Raw genomic sequence first — 17,154 nt, 5'->3', positions numbered from 1 at the left:
ATGTCATGTGTTATGGAAAAAGTGGCTTGATGTGAGCAAAAAGCCAACAACAAAAGGGCCAGGAACTGCTGAAAGGGCGGCCATTCAAAGGGTTGCAAAGGGCAAGGCACATATCCATCTATATTAAGAACACCCCTAGAGAAACAAAATACAAACCCCCTTAAAATAATACCCTATCTAATAATCAATATGAAAGATCTTGAATTTATAAACGTATATGTAAATGAGCCCCCTCCCTCCCCCTACTTCTTTTAACCCCACTTGAAAAGTCATCCATCGTGTGGAGGTGCGATTCCCCACCGCCTATCCCATTATATATATATATATATGTTGTGACGTGGAACCCATTAGGGGAAAAAAAACAAAACAAATAATCATGTCGATCTCAATTGTGGATTATTTTTAAAACAAGAGGGAATATAATCAACGTACCCAATTGGACGAAGCCGCCACCTACTCATCCGGCGGACATATCCATGTCCCGTGTCTATTTCCGCCTCTTTTTCAAAACATGATAATAATAATAATAATAATAAATATATATTGATTGCTGTGAGAGTGAGATCCACGGTTATGGGTGCTTTTCCGGCGGTGACCACTACCGCGTCCCGCAGTACCGATGGGTGGCGCAACTGCGCAGTTCCTGCGCCGTTTCCGAATTCTGGGAGGCGAAATGCGCGGGAAAGGGAGTTGCGTGACGTGGCATCGGCGTTGATGCGTCAGCGCTTCGAGCCCGAAGCATCTTGGAGTAGTAGCAGGCCTTGACTTATCGAACAAAGGCACCACAAAGTATAAAGTAATCGTATCAAACTTATCCCCCATCCCATTGCAATGTCCACCCCATTGAAATGATCAAATAATTAAAATATTGCTTTGTCCACCCCAATATTTTAATTATTTGATCATCTCGTTAATCTATTTCCATATTTTTTGTTGAATTTTGATTATTTATCCAATTAAAATATATTTTCCTTGATTTTATCTATTAAAAATAAGTTTCATACAAGACTGTAGAAATACATATATGTATATACATATTTGTGTGTGTGTGTGTGTATGTGTGAGTATATGTATTGATGTGTGAGCTCCAACTTTGAAACTCAGTACTTAGTAATGCAGTTGGTAACTTAGTTGGTGACTTAGGATCCCGAAGAATACAGTCCTAGATGAAAGGAGCATATGTGATGGACGGATGATTGAGCTTGTGGATGAATGAGAATGGAAGGTTCTGGAGAGTTCCTGAGGGTGGTGGTAGTTGTTGATTCAAGAGGGTTCGCAGACTTGGGAACAAGTTCCCAAATGAAGGAGAGGAGGGGGGCAATCAGACATCTTCAGACAAACCCAGAGCAGCTACACCTTAAACCAGACCCTGCGTACAACAAAGCCTAACTTCATTAATTAAAATTAAAATAAATATATATTATTAGAAGTGCATACATACATACATCTATATATATATATATATATATATATAATTTTTTTGTGGACAATGTCTTCGGCGTTCAATTTAGAAACTTTGAGGTTGTGTTATAAAAAACGAATAATATGTTCTATTATTATAAGATGTATTATTGCAAATAATAATTGTAATGTATAGTTTGGCATCATCTTTACGTTTCTCTTTCGATTCTTTTTATTATCAGGAGCCTCCTTTGTCTATAGGGTAAAATTCAAACAAAATGATTCATTATATAAATATATAAAACTAACAGGATGTAGGGTTTTTTTAATATTTTTCATGTTGTTATAGAAACGAAAAAGCAAAGGGCTAAGTTGATTCCAATGTTTTGAAGATAACAATAAGAAGGTACATTCAATTATTTGACTGCTGTGAATTTACAAGTAAAACAACCATTTAAAATAAGCATTAATTTAACTTCTCATACACTAGTCCGTGGGTGTTAGAGCATGAAATTTGTGTGCAATCGTAATAACAATTGGCCAAATCAATCAAAGTATTATTAGTATCTGGAAATTAGTTTTATCATGTCAGATGATGAACACGTTCCATCTTTTTTAATAAGTCTCTTAATTTTGTTGTATATAAGTCCAATTTTGATAGACCTCCCAGCACTGAGTCCATTTTGAGTATTAAATTAATTAATACATGAGTTTGAAAATAATATGAAAATATGCTGCCTTATTAATACCGCAAAAAAATCTAGGAACTTCAATTATAGAAAAGGTTATGATATTGATATGAGTGACTATATATAATTATATACAATTATTTTTATATCAAAAAGCACATAACTGAATAAAAACGAGCTTATTATTTATACATTTTTTTTTTTCCTAAAACAAATGTATATATTCTATAACAAAAACATTTTATTCATAAACAAGGCTTCAATTTATAGGTTATACTTTGAAAGCTGTTATTACTTCTTTAAAACTGATGTAGGTTACGTTTGTTCTATTTTCTTTAGTAATACTGAAAAATTTAAAGATTTAATGACGTCTTTATGTGTTTCTAATTTGTTTACAATAAAAAACTTCAATGCACAAATAAAATAAAATATGTAGCTGGATAATAATATTTTGGTATTTTTCTTTATTTATAAAATAATATAATATAATATAACATAATATTGATATTCCGAAGTAAGTTATTAAGTGAATATTATTTTGGTTTCAATCTCATGTGTTAACCATTCATTTTGTGATTGAAAACAAGTACTTTGATTGAAACTTGAAAATAAATTAATAGGTATTAAGATGATTAGAGTAGATTGGGAGGTAATATAAAAAGTAAAACATAAAATAATGCAGAATTTGTACATTATACATTGGTGATAACTACTATATTTTTATTTCTCTATGCATTTTAATAAATAATGTCAATGATTTCAATTCATAGTACACAATTAATATGTTACATGTTAAAAGCCTCATTTTGAAAAAATTTCTTAATTTTTTTTATTAGTAAAACTGTTAAAATTCGTAAAGAACATACATACATACAAATATAAAGAACAAAGACAAAAAGAAAAAATAGTCTGTCAAAAGACAATGCCAATTACATGGATTAATTTTATAAGTTATATTCTCACTGTATTCCAGAGCTATAAATAGATATACATGTAAATAAAAAAATAAAAAAATAAAAAATTGTAACTGATTAATTTGTAAAATTTCTTAATTAGATTTGTGCTAATTTCTCAAAAAAAAAAAAAAAAACAAAACAAAACAAAACAAAAAATTACTTTTTTACAAAGTTTTTAAATAACTTTTTGAGGATGTGATTGCCAGAAAATATTCCTTACCAGTATATTGAACAATAAATCATTATATTGTTTTTTGAACATCAAAAAATTTGAAATTTTCAATAATTTCTTCGTTGAATTTAGACAACTATAAACCATTTAAAACTCTTTTGAGTTTTATGTCACGTTTTAGCATATCCCAAAATACTCATGTTTTTTATTCTCTATCTAGCATGCTTGTATTTGCATCTTTATTTCTTTTCGTTTCAAATTAAACTATTTACAAAATTTAAATTTTAATCAATATCAGATACAATGCAAACTATTTTCTGTCATAATTAGTGCTTTGGCTTTCTCAAAATTAATAAGTATAAATGTTTTACTTATCAGGAAGATAGCAAAGATTTAAAATACATCATATGTGTCTTATAGAGTTTATAAATAGTACAATATGTGGTCTTTTTAATGTCTCTCTTTTCAAAATACACATTTGATAACATTCCAACTTAAAATTTATGCATCTTAAGTATCTTACAACCTAATAATTTGTGGAAAATATGAGTTATATAAAATAGATACTATTATGTAGATTTTTTTATAAAAAATAAATAAATACAAGAAAATCAATCTTTTAATTTTCTTAAAGATACATTACATGCCATATTTTATCAATACAAAATAAGTCATTTCTTAGGCATCTTCATGAAATTTAATATTCATAAAGTGATAACATTTATTTTATTTTAACATTTTATTAACCATGATAAGATGCATTGATATATTTTAATTTTAAAAGTATGTGTATGAATATTTTATTTTTATATTTTCTCTCTCTCTTTTTATTTATTTATTGCATTGGTTTGTATAAATAGAAAAACTATGTTAAGTTATATGACCAAGATTTTTTAAAATATGTTTGTTTGTAGGTGAATACATTAAGCATTACAGTTATCCCCTTTTAAATAATTCGATTCTCCCATCTTCATGCTATAGACTAGATCTTGTAATTATATTACTCTTATTTAAGTAAAAAAATACAGATTAACCAAATGCTGAAATATAATTATTTTATGCATCATACTTTTTGATGGATATTTTAATAAAACAAAATAAGAATGGGTGAATTTTTTAAGCCACATTGTATAATGTACTTGATCAACATAGTGTACTTCAGTTGGTTGTGGACTTTTTGATTATCAAAGCTCCTCAGCTTAGCTTTAGTAGCTGCCCCAAAGCACAACTTTCCTCAACAGACATATATAGTGTCAATTTTGACAATTTACATTTTTATACTGAGAAAAAGTAAGTCACACAAATATATATATATATATATATATATACATAATCATCTAGTGGGTGTCATGCAACACAAACCCATCCCAAAAATGTAATTATTAAATCAAAATCAACTGTCAAAGACTAAATCATGTCAAAGGTTGAATAAATTGAATATAATGGGTGAAGAAATGATTGTCTCTGAGTTGCTTGAAATTTGGACCAGGTGCTATTATCAAGTTCAGGGGAGCTAACAATCAAAGAAGCTGCAAACAAATACAACTAATATTCCCAACAAGTCCATGGCTCACAATATCTTTTTTGATGTTTGAACCCCTCCCTCTCTGCATATATATATATATATATATATACACACACACACACACACACACACATTTAGGTATTCATTAACTAACAAAAAAAAAAGCAAACAATCAAGTTAATAAATTAATAATAAAAATAAACCAACAAGGACAAGGATGAAGAGGAAGAGGAGGCAGGCAGACAGGCGTGAAACGCTTGTATGATGATGAGGCAACAGCAGGCAGCATTCTCCCCCCCTTTCTGGAGTCCCAGTACAATTCTTCTGCTCCCTTTAAGACATAGCAAGCAGGGGGCCACATCTTCCTTCACACACACCCCCTCCCCCACTCCCCATTTTTCCATCATTTTCTTCACAAATCTGAAACTCATAGCAGGTAAAATTATACAGTGAAAAGCTATGCTGTGAAAGGGGAGTGTGATGAGAATGCAATTGGACAATATGGTGCAGAAAAACCATGCGTGTTGTAAGAAAAGAACAAAAATAAAAACCCCATATCTGATTATATCCGTGATTATATTAGCATCCACCTAATCAACCCCAGCCAGATGAACTGAACCACTGCGCTGATATAGCGGATTGTGTAATTATGACTTTTGGGGAGGGGGGGGGGAGGGGGTCAGGAAGGACAAATTAATTAGGGTGGCAGAAGCCATGTTTTCTCTCTCCAATCTCGGGCATCTTTCTGGGTCAGGGCTTCGTCCTGAGAGGAGCTTCCCATTCTGTGCTCTGCCGAGGCTGCTGATTGTGTGCAGTTCCTGAATCAAAGGATGTAATTGTTCCTTCGTTATCTCTACTGCCGAGGATTTGGTTGAGAGTATATTTTTAACAAAAAAGTGTGGTGGGGGATGGTTTGTTTGTTTTATTATATCTTTCATTGATTACACACATGTCGAGTGGATGAGAGAGGCTGTGTTTATTTGGAAGAGTGGACGATGTGCTCATCCATGCTCTCCTTAAGGGAAGGAGTACACATCTGGGAAGACTTGAGAAGCCTCAGGAACTCATACAGCCCCCCCCCCCTCCCCCAAAGATCAGGATCTAACATCATGTCTGCATAATGGGCAATTATTACCGTTGCTGTTGTTGATTGCGTGATTTGATCCCATACATGAATCCGATTTTGTATTGCATCAAGCAACCTCTCACAAGTCCTTGTGCTCCTTGATTTTCTCAACCTGGTCCCCCCGGAACTTGTCGTGGTGGATTCACAGCCCCTTGAAACCACCTCAACAACCGTGGTAAAAGAAAAAAGAACCCGCCGTCGAATCCTTCAACCGTGTGCACCACAAAGTGCTACCCCAACACACACACACACTCACACACACTCACACTCACAGAGAGTGTAAGCAAAAGACTCCCTAGCGACTAGGTAGGCTCACATCACACCCCTGACGGATTTCAGAACTAGTTAAGAAGCGACGTGAGCCCAATCATTTCCGGGTCAAAATTAGACACGAAGGTGGGTGGGATACAACAACAGTGCAGTCTAGGAGTGCAGTGTTGAGGTTGAAGTGCTATCGGTAATGGTCGCTGTAAAGAATGGGGTGGGGTGGGTCTGCAAAGCAAATTTCTGTTGTATTTAATGGCTTGATGTTGTTGCCAGTTTGGGTGCGTCAAAAACAACCCATCGCATCCCCTGCTAACCTGTCCGCAGGAACCAGGGGGCAAAAAGCCTGGGTCCCGTATTCTACGCCTTACGATCAGCGAACCAGGAGTTGTACAGTCCAAGGCCAGTGCAGCGGTGACTGAAGGAACTGCGCGGTCGGACACGACCACCGGCGCCGTTTGTTGGTCGCTCACAATCGCCACGCCCGGGTCGGGATGGTCCGCGCGGGCGGGCGGGGGCGGAGGAAGGAGGGGGCTTTGGGGTCACAACCGCCGCAGGGAAGAAATGCTGGAGGAGGCACAGCGGAGTGGGGGAATGCAGCAGGCAGGCAGCCTTCCGTGGGGTCCACCACAGTCTTCATCCCTTAGTGGTGTCCTCTCCGGAGCCCGCCTCCGCCCTCACTGTAACTCTGTCTGTGTTGCTTTTCTTTTTCTCATATGTGTCGTGTTGCACTCAAGGCTCTTGTAGCGTTGCGCACAGTTTGGTATAATTCCGGTGGATCGGTGACGGCTCGGTATGGTCCTGTTAGGGGGACGGGCGGGCGGGGCCGTGGCAGGGTACGCGTGGAAATTGCTTGCAGGTCATGTAGTGAGGGTAGATTGGACGTAGTCGTAGCGTTTCTAACTGGGGCGTGTGAGTGCTGGGGGTAGCTTCATCACAAGTAAGCTTCTTCTTATCATCCCCATGTCAGTTTTGTCCAACTAGCGCTTGTTCGAAACAGACCTGAGCCGACGGCTATTTACTGGTCGAGTTTTGGATCTACGCTATCAGGGCTTGTTTCTCAGTAGTTGATGGACAATTCCTGATTGTTGTTGAGAAGTGGGGTCTCTTCAAGGTTCCTGTCAAGTGAAGGACGGAGGATTTGAGGTTATTGTAGCGAGAACGGTGTCGAGTTCTGTGGTGATCACACCAAAAGGATCGCATGTGATTAAGCTGCCGCGCAAGACGTGTACGTGAAGTGACCGAAACATGTACTTGAGTCGGTGGAATATGTGTCCCATCGTGTTTGGCGAACTATCCTGTTCCGATACCGTCGGAAGCTACCTCTCAGTGCCTTGATAAAAGCCTTCGATACGTATCCGACGATTTCATGCGTCACCAATAGGACAAGTTTTTGAATTCGGATTTATGTCAACCAGTGGCGGCTTTCTAATCCCCGTTTAATTAAGTGAGGTTAACTAGTCTCGTTTTGTGCATCAGCTTAATATTTTGATAACTTCGTTACGACCCCAAATGCTGTAATGATCATGCACAACAAATCGTGAAGCTTCATCGCACACGTCAAGTACGTTGCACCATTGGAAGCATCCGCTTCGAGACAGTTACCTTCAGACCCTACACGCCAGTGCATACTACTGATTGGTCACCAGACGCCTATCTAACGAGCACAGGAAGACTCATGAGTTCATGTAGTGATTGGTATCTCATGTCTAATATTATTTGAATGCGACCTGTTTCTACCAGCTTAACAAAAGTGAGGGTTTCCACCAAGAGTCTTTCAAGCATGACCGAAAAAAGAAGAAAAAGTGCTTTATTTGATTGTGAATCATATTGTAGACGTTATTGGTCGTGACCTTCACAGGTGGGGTGGATTCCTGAAGCTGTAACGACACGCCTGGGATTGCCTGTGGACACCATAAAAATTGCATTGGCTTTCACTAGGGTTCCACTTAACTAGATACGTGCCTCCAGAATTGGTTCCTACTCCCCTCGAGTTAACAGCGATCAGCCACGAGCTAGATGGTTTGCTTGCAAAGCGTTTCACCTCAGTGGTGTCATGAGTTACAAGAGCAGGCTCGGTGTCAAGCCTGCATATCATCCCCATCCCCGTAGCCTTTGCCACCGTCGAGTTATCTTTCTCCGACAGTGGATGCTAGGACGCTGGGTTGTTCAAAGGCAGCTCATCAGTGGCATGATCCCCAGGTCATTCAATCAGTAGTACGTTCGTGTTTGTGGAAAAAGAGGGTGCAAGAGGGGGGAATCACGTTGGCGTCTCTGGGAAAAGACGAAGCGAGGGGACGAAGTTTTTGGTTCCTGGGGAAAGTGGTAAGGGTAGTCAGTTGAAGCAGTCGGCAGGTAGAGAGTTTTGCGAGTTAGTGAACAGCAGTGACAGAAAAACTGAGGCAACAACCATCGAAGGGAGCTGGAGGAGGGCTGGGATTCGACTCATGGGTTGGAAGAATTACCAGAACCATCACTCATAGAATAAGGAGGCTGTTACAGGGACTGTGATCAGTTGGGAATTTAGGGTGCAGGCAGACTGGAATCTCAAGCGGACAGTTCAGGCCAGAAATAGAGGACGTTCGAGGAGTAGCACATGCGTGGAGGCTTGAGTAATTTTGAATCCGTAACAACAGGCTTAGTTAGGTCGCGTTCCTCTTGGGGCGGAAGCTCATCGACGTTTGGGGAAGGATCCGGCAGGTACGCTACCTCCATGAGCAGTGGTGCCCCATGCGGGGCCTGCAAATTTCTAAGAAGGAAGTGCGTTCGTGGTTGCATCTTCGCTCCTTATTTCGGAGCGGAACAAGGTGCAGCCAGGTTCGCAGCTGTCCACAAAATTTTCGGCGCCAGCAACGTCGCGAAGCTCTTGCTACACATCCCAGTGCCAAGGCGATGCGATGCAGTCCTCACTATCAGTTATGAAGCTCAAGCCCGTCTCTCGGATCCTGTTTACGGTTGCGTGGCCACCATCTTCGCCCTTCAGCAGCAGGTTCATAGTTGCGCTCATAATCCTAATCCAGTTTATTGTGTTGCAAATCTTTGGTGCGGGAATGGGTCCACAAGGGAGGCTTGCACACTTCTAAGACTTACCATCGCTGGATGACCGGAAGCTGAATTGTCAGGGTTTCCCTCCATGATTGAGGAACTGACCTTGCGACTTCGAGCTTTTGTGAATCGACCCTTAGTAGAATGCTTGGGGGTTACTCCAGTTACATTCGCATGACACGATTAGCGATAAATAACCACCTGACTTTTAACTTCAATCCTCTCTCTATCGTTACATTCATTCCCTTAAACCTGACTTCATGCAATCGATTACCAGATACTCGGGTTAACAAGATTTAGAACCTTAAAGCAGAGGTCTCTCCACTTAGTTCGCGATTAAACTTGCAGACAACTTCCCACCTTCGATGTCCCATACGTTTGAAAGTAAACTGAAAATGCTTTCGGAACGTTTCAGAAGCTTTATTTCTCAGAAGTAACTTCGGTGCGCTTCTAATCTAACAAGCTCATGTTCTTCCTCTAGACACACCTCAAATTCTTTCCGAAGGATTTTGGAGGCAGATTTTTCAATTTGTCACATTTGTATCGATTTAACTAAGACTAACTAGGAATTGTTGTATGGTCACTGGCTTATATCCCTCTGACCATCTAACAACCCAATGCGATTAACCATTTACAGACTGTTATTTGTCGGTATTCTCTGAAACATATAGATCTCTTACACCTTAAATTCCGAATCACAGAGAATTTCTTTTACGTTTCGAATTATATCCAAGTCAGTGGCTGAAGCCGCTCTAGTGCCTTGTTGCTGTGTCTATCGGTAGAAGAACCGTTATTTCCAAAAGTTATTCCTAAGTTCGTTCAAACGCCATCTGAAAGGTGGGTCCTAATGAGTCTCGTGTGCGCATGTAGACTTGGAGCTGCAGCATTGCTATTGCTCGACAATGCGATGCTATTGGTGTGCTCCAACACTGATTTGAGCATCTGAAAGTCATTGTGAGATAACTAACCGGTTGATAGATCCACTATTTTAACGGAAGTTGTCTTAGGTGTCACTAATTGAGGACCCCTGCGCGCAAGGTTCAATAAACAGCATCACTGTTGAATCACTGAGATATTGTTTATTTGAGAAGTGTTAAGTCTATCCTAGTCATAGGTACTTTGAATGAGTGGTTGGATCACCGCTTCGTAGTCAACGCTATTTGTTTCGATTTCGATCCCTCAACTGGACACCGTTGAAGTTAGCAATGTCACGTAACTGGCACAAGGCTGTAGTCCACAGTGAAACAACCTAGTCCATGCTGTTTTATTCGAGAATACTGTAAAAGAAGTTTGTCGTTCCAGATTTTCGCTTGTGCTAGGCTTGAGGTGTGCGGCTGGAAAACTAGTAACATGGGGTCATTAGATATAGTATCTCATCTCGGTAGTGTCGTGACACGTGTTACTTCTGGTCACGACACTACCACTGAGCACAAAAAATAATTTTTTTGCTGTATTTACTTTAAGAGGGTCGACCAAAAAATCAAATTGGGAGAACATAGAGGGGTGAGAAAACACTGACTTCGGTATACTAAATTTCGGAGCTGTTCTAGGATTTAGAGGACTTCCTTTTACAGGCTGACAGTGATGTATTGTTAGTTGGAGGCTTTAGAATAGGAACTTCAGGCTTGGTTGCTTTTGAAAGTAGTCCCTTTTATTTCGGCACCATAGGTTATACTCAATTCATGAACTCTTCAGGGTGTCGAAAGCTCGGTGAAATCCTTAGATTTTCACTTGCGAACCTAGGGAATTAACTGAATGCTGTAACCCAATCGAGGAGGCTGACAACTTGTGGACCTTGAATCTAATAAGTTGGAACACAATTATAATGCTTAATTCATGTCTAGATTGGTTCATTGGGTATATTCAGAGTATTCCAGATTGAATCACATATTGTAGAGGTCCAAGAGATGCTGATCACAGGTTCGATTTCAGTTGTACATTTCGTATCTATTTTCATGGATGTGACAATCCAACAGTAGAATTCTGAGAAACGTAGAAGTTGTATTATGTTTAAATCATTAGTAAGCGTATTCTCTTAAGTTTCAAATCTTCAGTAGGCACGAGTTGTTAGCACCATCATAGCTCATCGAGGAAAACCTTTTCTTTTAATATATAAAAAGTGTGATCGTTTTATTCGACAACATTACAGGTCGTAGCCCTACTATCAAAGAATACAGGCGATGTAGATCGAGTTCGATCAATGAGTTCACAGCGTGCAACCGAGTGTCGAAAAATTGGGTTAGATTTCAGTGTGGTTTTTGCCTGTAAATGAAATCCTTAACAGCTCTATTCAGGCACCATCCTAATTAGTCTTAGTACCTGATGCGTAAGTACTGATTTCTTGAAGTTTGTACACGTGCAGGTAGCAAGCTTACAAGCGGAGCTGGCGATGGTGCAAGCTCAACTCGTCAACAGACAAGCAGTGGTTCATCAAATTCACCAGCACCAGCAGCAACATCATCAGCACCATCACCATCTGCAGCAACAACACGAACAGATTAGCACCATGTCTCCAGGACATGTCCCCTCGTCGGCGTATATGCAGCAACACGAGCACTCTCAGCTATCACCCTCAGACATCTCCATGTCGATACCGAGTGGGTCAGGATCTGTCAAAGAAGAAGGTAACAGCTTTCTCGGAATGCAGCACTACGGTGATTTGGGACTGGGCTCCAGCAGCCTCGAACCAATGTCCGGAAATCAACACAGCCTTCTGGAAAATATACACAAGCCACGTGGAGGCGGCGAAAATATTGAGCAGACGGATCATGAAGGGGACCTCCAAGCCTTAGCTCTACTCCTCCGACGAAAATAGTTTTGAAAATGCAAGTTTAATTTGCAAGCCAGTGTTTTCCTGACATCCATGTGTCTGGGTGCACTTTTACCAGCACACATTCACGTTCATCTTCTCAAAACAAAGTTAAAAAAATTTCTTTCGCTACTACTAGGCGCTAGCTCTATTCATCTACAGAAGCGGCCTTAGTTGTGTATCATGTTACATGGAACCTTCACTTTGGTAAATGTGAAGTGGGCAGTGCAGCGACTCCTTTGGTGCCACGAATCGACCGAAAGTAGAAGCTGAAATGTCTATTTAGTTTATGAACACCATTTCAGTTGATTCCTCGATGCAGCAGCCAGGATGAAGCAGAAAAGTTTTTTTTTTAATTTTTTATTCAGGTACGATCAGTCCAAGAAATGTGAGAATTCCAGTGCGGCAGATATGAGGTAGTCCACCACCAAAGTATCATAATGATAAGCTAATAGGTTTACTAGTGAAGGTTAACACGAGGCACTCGTAATAACAGTTTCTAGTTGCCTGCATGAGGTAGAATTAATCCACCCTGTCAGAATCGGGCTAGAGATAAATCAGGGACGGAGGTCCAGCTTAGAGATCAAAATAGAGGGTGATCGGGGTAAAAGATCCATCTGACATTGAGATCGACGTCTACCGATCCACACGTTACAAGTAGTCACTAGGTGTCACGCGTGAGTGGCTACTGACAGGCGAATGTGATAGGGCAGCAGTTTGGATTGTTTCTCTTAGAGCTAGTTCTATCCGAGTTCTTATGTGGAAGGTATTAGCTTAAAACAAACGATACATGCCTGCGTACTGGAGCATTCCCTTGTTCTCTCAATCACAAGTCTTTTACTTAGATTTAGTTGTTTCATTCATCTCGTGCAAAATTATAGTCTCCGGGGTCATATTTGTGATTCTATGTTCAGAGTTTTTATTCTTACTATGCGTTCCGTTTAGGAACCCAACCCATTATGTCTGATTTGCGTCTGTCTGTTAGTCGATGTGACACGATCGAATAGTGCGTTTGCAAGGAGACTGCGTACTGAGGACTGCTTCTAAAAACATCGTACTTAGAAACAAATTGGTACCAGGTAGATTCAGACTTATCTACCTGTTCCTGAGAGCTATCGCTGTCTCGTAAATATCAAAGATTTGTGTAGGGTTTCTGACATACCAGTGATTTAACTTTTATTCCGATGCGGACTAATGGACAGTGTTACTAAGTATCATATTCACCGCGTGTGCTGCGCTTATTTTTGCACAAGTACACATACGGACCAAGGCAAGATGGCTCTGCTAGGTCTTTTAAGAACAATGTACACATGATGGTACAGTTGATCTGATTGTGGGGGATTCATTTCAAAAGTAATATCCATCCAGGACGGCCTCCATCTATCATTGAAAGCTCGTTTTCAAATTGACATGCTCACTGCTCGAAGTATGAAGTGGCAGCCATCTGAAAATCTGGTTGTTGAGGAAGAGGAGTCAACCAAATGGATATATTGCAGCTTATTTAACATGTAGGCAGTGAACATGACACAGTAACAGCCTAAAATTTACTTCAGACGGTTTCCAGACAACAGCATGCAGTTCTGGAACTGTGATGCTGTTTAGCTAAAGCATCAGTATCCTCAACACACACGAGCAGTAGTCCTAGCTGAACTCCGATGAATTAGGATGTGTGATTAACGCTGCCCTTCAGCTACACTGGTTTACTGGTGATGTGTCATGGTTAACTTACCAGTACCTGTTAACGAGGCCTAACCGATTAAACTTAGACATGCCGCTTTTACGCGTTCAGGCGTGCACGGCCTCTAATTGCCGATTAATAAATCAATTCTCAGTAACGGAAGTGGCGTCACAACACCTTACAAAGCAAGTCTCAATCCACATGACGCTTAGTGATCAAGAGAGATATACAGTACATGAACAGTTGACGACGCTCGAATGGTACGCAAGTCCGAACTTAGAAAACAAAATGTGAATTTATAATTTAAACTGATTAGGTCAAAGTCGCCGAGCATGCGTGAAGTATTTACATGCGAGGATGTGATCAACCCGATTGGATCCAGTGGTGATGTACAGCGTGTTACTTGGCAACTCAAATAAGAAATAGTCTCGCTTCTAGAACTTCCTCCTAGCTCTGAAAACAAATTATACATATTCCAGGACATGGTTCTGACGGTACGTCTCAAGCTCATAGAAAAGATTCGAGCACTTTTCATAAATGTGCGTACTCGGCGATGTACTTACAAGCTTGCTTAGAATACATATAAACAGCAGGGTCATGAGTTGAGGGAAAAAATTATTTTTACTGCGGCGTAACCATCCACATTGAATTATCATGTCTCATGACATGTCATGCATGCTTCCGGAGTCTTCGGGATGTGTCTCCCGAGTTTACCCGGTACGCCAGGATAGTGCCCGAGTTTCAAGCCGAAGCAACTGCAGGCACTCTGAAGTTGTTCTATCAATGCTGTAAAGATGGTACCATGGTGTAAACGATCCAGACCAGTTCCTAGCTGCTTAGTTGGTTTCTGCTGATCACGTAACTGTACATCACAGTCGCCCCAGTCATGTCTCTTCATGCTCACTCCACTCTTCGGAACCCCTCATGTGCACCCTTCAAGATGGAATCTGACTCTTATGTAAACAAAACTCGAGTTTAACGGAGGAGTCTCTTTTTAAAAATTCATTTTCATCTCAAAATAATGGACACTCATAATGTTTGAAACCACCATAGTACTACACGAACCTTTGAAACGCCTTTACGCTTTTATGGGTCCCAAATGTGTTGTCTTGTACCCGCTTAAGAATGTTATACACCACTGCTGAAATCAGGCCATTCAGAGGAAAAAACAAATCGTTTTGCGTTTCATGATCTGGAGCGAACTCCGTTAGAGGGAGCACAGAGAGCGAGAGAGAGTGAGCAAGAGATATACAGTCCCACTGCATGTGCCACCTTGCAGTCACTAAACATGGCCGCCGGTCAAAGTGTCTGCACACAATAGTTTACTTTTTTCCACCTAACCAACCAAACTTCTGCTGGTAGAGCTAACCATGCGGAATCCTAGGCTCGGCCATCGCTTGCATTACCTTCTCGATCATGATGAATCCATAGAAGTAGGAGGCGAAGCATTCTTAATCGGATGACCGGGACCCATCGATGCGCTATAAGCAGCTTGGGACACCATAGCCTGATGGCCACGGAGCTCAGTCATTCATTAACCTCGCAATGTTATAAAACCAAAAGTTCTATTCCTAAAAATAACATACCATGCTTCCCGAACTTCAGGCCGAATAATCCACCCACCAATCGGGAGAGCACCACTACTTGTTCATCACAGGGACCAGTTCCAGCTTGGAATTGGAACTTGGGAACTTTTAAAAGGCGTCAACATTTTCCCCCCACAAAAAGTGTGTACTGTAGCTGCAGGACGATGCAGACCGGTGGGTCACCGATGCATCATCGCGTGGTCATTCATGCGTTACCCGCGTCTATAAATGGCTCGCTCCTCTACAGGATCCAGCAATGGGTCCGTGGTCTGATTCCCACTCTGCAGTGTAAACGGAATGTGGCACAGTGCACACTCGAGGCATCCACTCAACGTACCCCTCAGCTGCGTCCTCTTGAAGGTAGAGCCTGGAGCTCATTCTCAATCATTTGCGGCTTCCAAACTATCCATAGGACCAGAGAGAGTTTGAAAAGTAGGCCAAGGTCGCAATCGCCGCAGCATCTGAAGTGCGGGACCATCGCAGAAGTGTGCTGTGATCCACGTCCCGTGGCTCTTCTTCTTTTCAACTTTCGGGATAATCCACATCCTTGTTGTATCAGATCCTCCACTGTGCAGTCCCCTCGTCAAAATTTATATGTAAATGTATGAATTTGTGTGTGTGTGTGTGTCTGTGTGTTGGTCGCTCTTCGACTCTGTTTCATTCACCGAGCCTTTGAGCAACTCTTTCTCGGCGCTGAGCCGTACTACCGCTCGATACCGCCCGCTCGCGTCTGAGTGCGTCTTTTCGCGGCTTTCCACGGCTTTGGGCGGCGTTGGTCGAACCTTTCCACTAGGAGTCATGGCCCATGTGCGCGTGATGATATTTATTTTATGCATAAATATTTTTAAAAACATTAAGTTCTTGGTTTTTTGAAAAAACTTATTTCAGGTGGGAGACCACGTAAAGTTTTACGTGCTCTAGTTTGTGAAACACAGTTGAAATAATATGATTCTAAAAAGCCCTAAAATAATGAAATTCGTATAAACTAAAAGCCTATTCAACCTTCATTAATGTTATGAAACTTTCATTAAATATTTTATTTTAATTACATCAATGAGAATATTCTTTCGCAATGCATCCTCCTCTCGCAAACATTTGGAGGTTCATAATGGGGTACGAATGAAGTCAGAGAATAGCATTTAAGAAATAAATAAATGAGGTGAATTGGACAATTCATAAATGGAAGGTTGGGAAAAAGAGGACGGAGAGTGGTAGTCAGAAACACATTTATAAAGAGCATCTACTATTAAAAAGGCTCCGTAACCGGGACTCGAACCCGGGTCGACTGGGTGAAAGCCAGTTATCCTAACCATCTAGACTATTACGGATGTGATGTTTAAAATGTATGATCTTAAAATATTATACTTTATTTTCTTTTAATAATCTGTAATTAGTCAATCATTTTCTTGAGCATACGAATGATATGAAGGATTTGATCAAATAAAAATAAGAAAAATATAATATTTATTTATTTATTTATTTTTCATCCTCATACTTTAGATTCTTTCACAAATTTTGGATTCGTTTTCATTTCTACCAAGTATCTAAGGGGTAACAATAATGTTTTCCATTACTTTAGTTCTTTTATATTATTAAACAGTAATTGGTAAGTTTTTTTTTTTTTTTTTTTTTTTTTTTTTTTTCCCCTCATAAGCCATTTAAAAAAACTTAAGCTACTACTTTAATTCATAAAAATTAACAAAAATCTAATAAAAAATTTATTTAAAGATTTAAAATTTTAAAATTTTTTAACTCTATTTTTTTATAATTTTATATATTTATTTGCTACTTTTAATAATTGACACTTTAAATTAAATATACAAACATGCAATAATTCTAATCATATTCTTAATGACTTGCATTCTTAAATTTTTTGATTGTTACTCTTTAGAGTCTATCTTGA

The 17,154-nt window shown here is 39.7% G+C and overlaps 1 protein-coding gene, 1 long non-coding RNA gene and 1 other non-coding gene across 3 annotated transcripts; 2 read left to right on the top strand and 1 right to left on the bottom strand.

Annotated features, from left to right (window-relative positions):
• The first annotated feature begins 1,382 nt into the window (after positions 1-1,382).
• Positions 1,383-5,308, top strand: LOC149988532 (uncharacterized). Its single transcript, XR_016504140.1, has 2 exons — positions 1,383-4,508; positions 4,708-5,308. It is a non-coding gene; the product is annotated as an uncharacterized LOC149988532 (long non-coding RNA).
• A 961-nt stretch (positions 5,309-6,269) lies between these two features.
• On the top strand, positions 6,270-12,848 carry LOC112285060 (uncharacterized). Its single transcript, XM_024525563.3, has 2 exons — positions 6,270-9,122; positions 11,541-12,848. The coding sequence occupies exons 1-2, from the start codon at positions 8,730-8,732 to the stop codon at positions 11,991-11,993; spliced, it is 846 nt and encodes a 281-aa protein (XP_024381331.1). The 5' UTR covers positions 6,270-8,729; the 3' UTR covers positions 11,994-12,848.
• A 3,658-nt stretch (positions 12,849-16,506) lies between these two features.
• On the bottom strand, positions 16,507-16,579 carry TRNAE-UUC (transfer RNA glutamic acid (anticodon UUC)). The gene has a single exon. It is a non-coding gene; the product is annotated as a tRNA-Glu (tRNA).
• Between the last annotated feature and the right edge of the window lie 575 nt (positions 16,580-17,154).

Source organism: Physcomitrium patens, chromosome 7 (genome assembly GCF_059467195.1).
Source record: "Physcomitrium patens ecotype Gransden chromosome 7, ASM5946719v1, whole genome shotgun sequence".
NCBI classification, from domain to species: domain Eukaryota; kingdom Viridiplantae; phylum Streptophyta; class Bryopsida; order Funariales; family Funariaceae; genus Physcomitrium; species Physcomitrium patens.
This window is presented reverse-complemented; position numbering and strand designations above follow the sequence as displayed.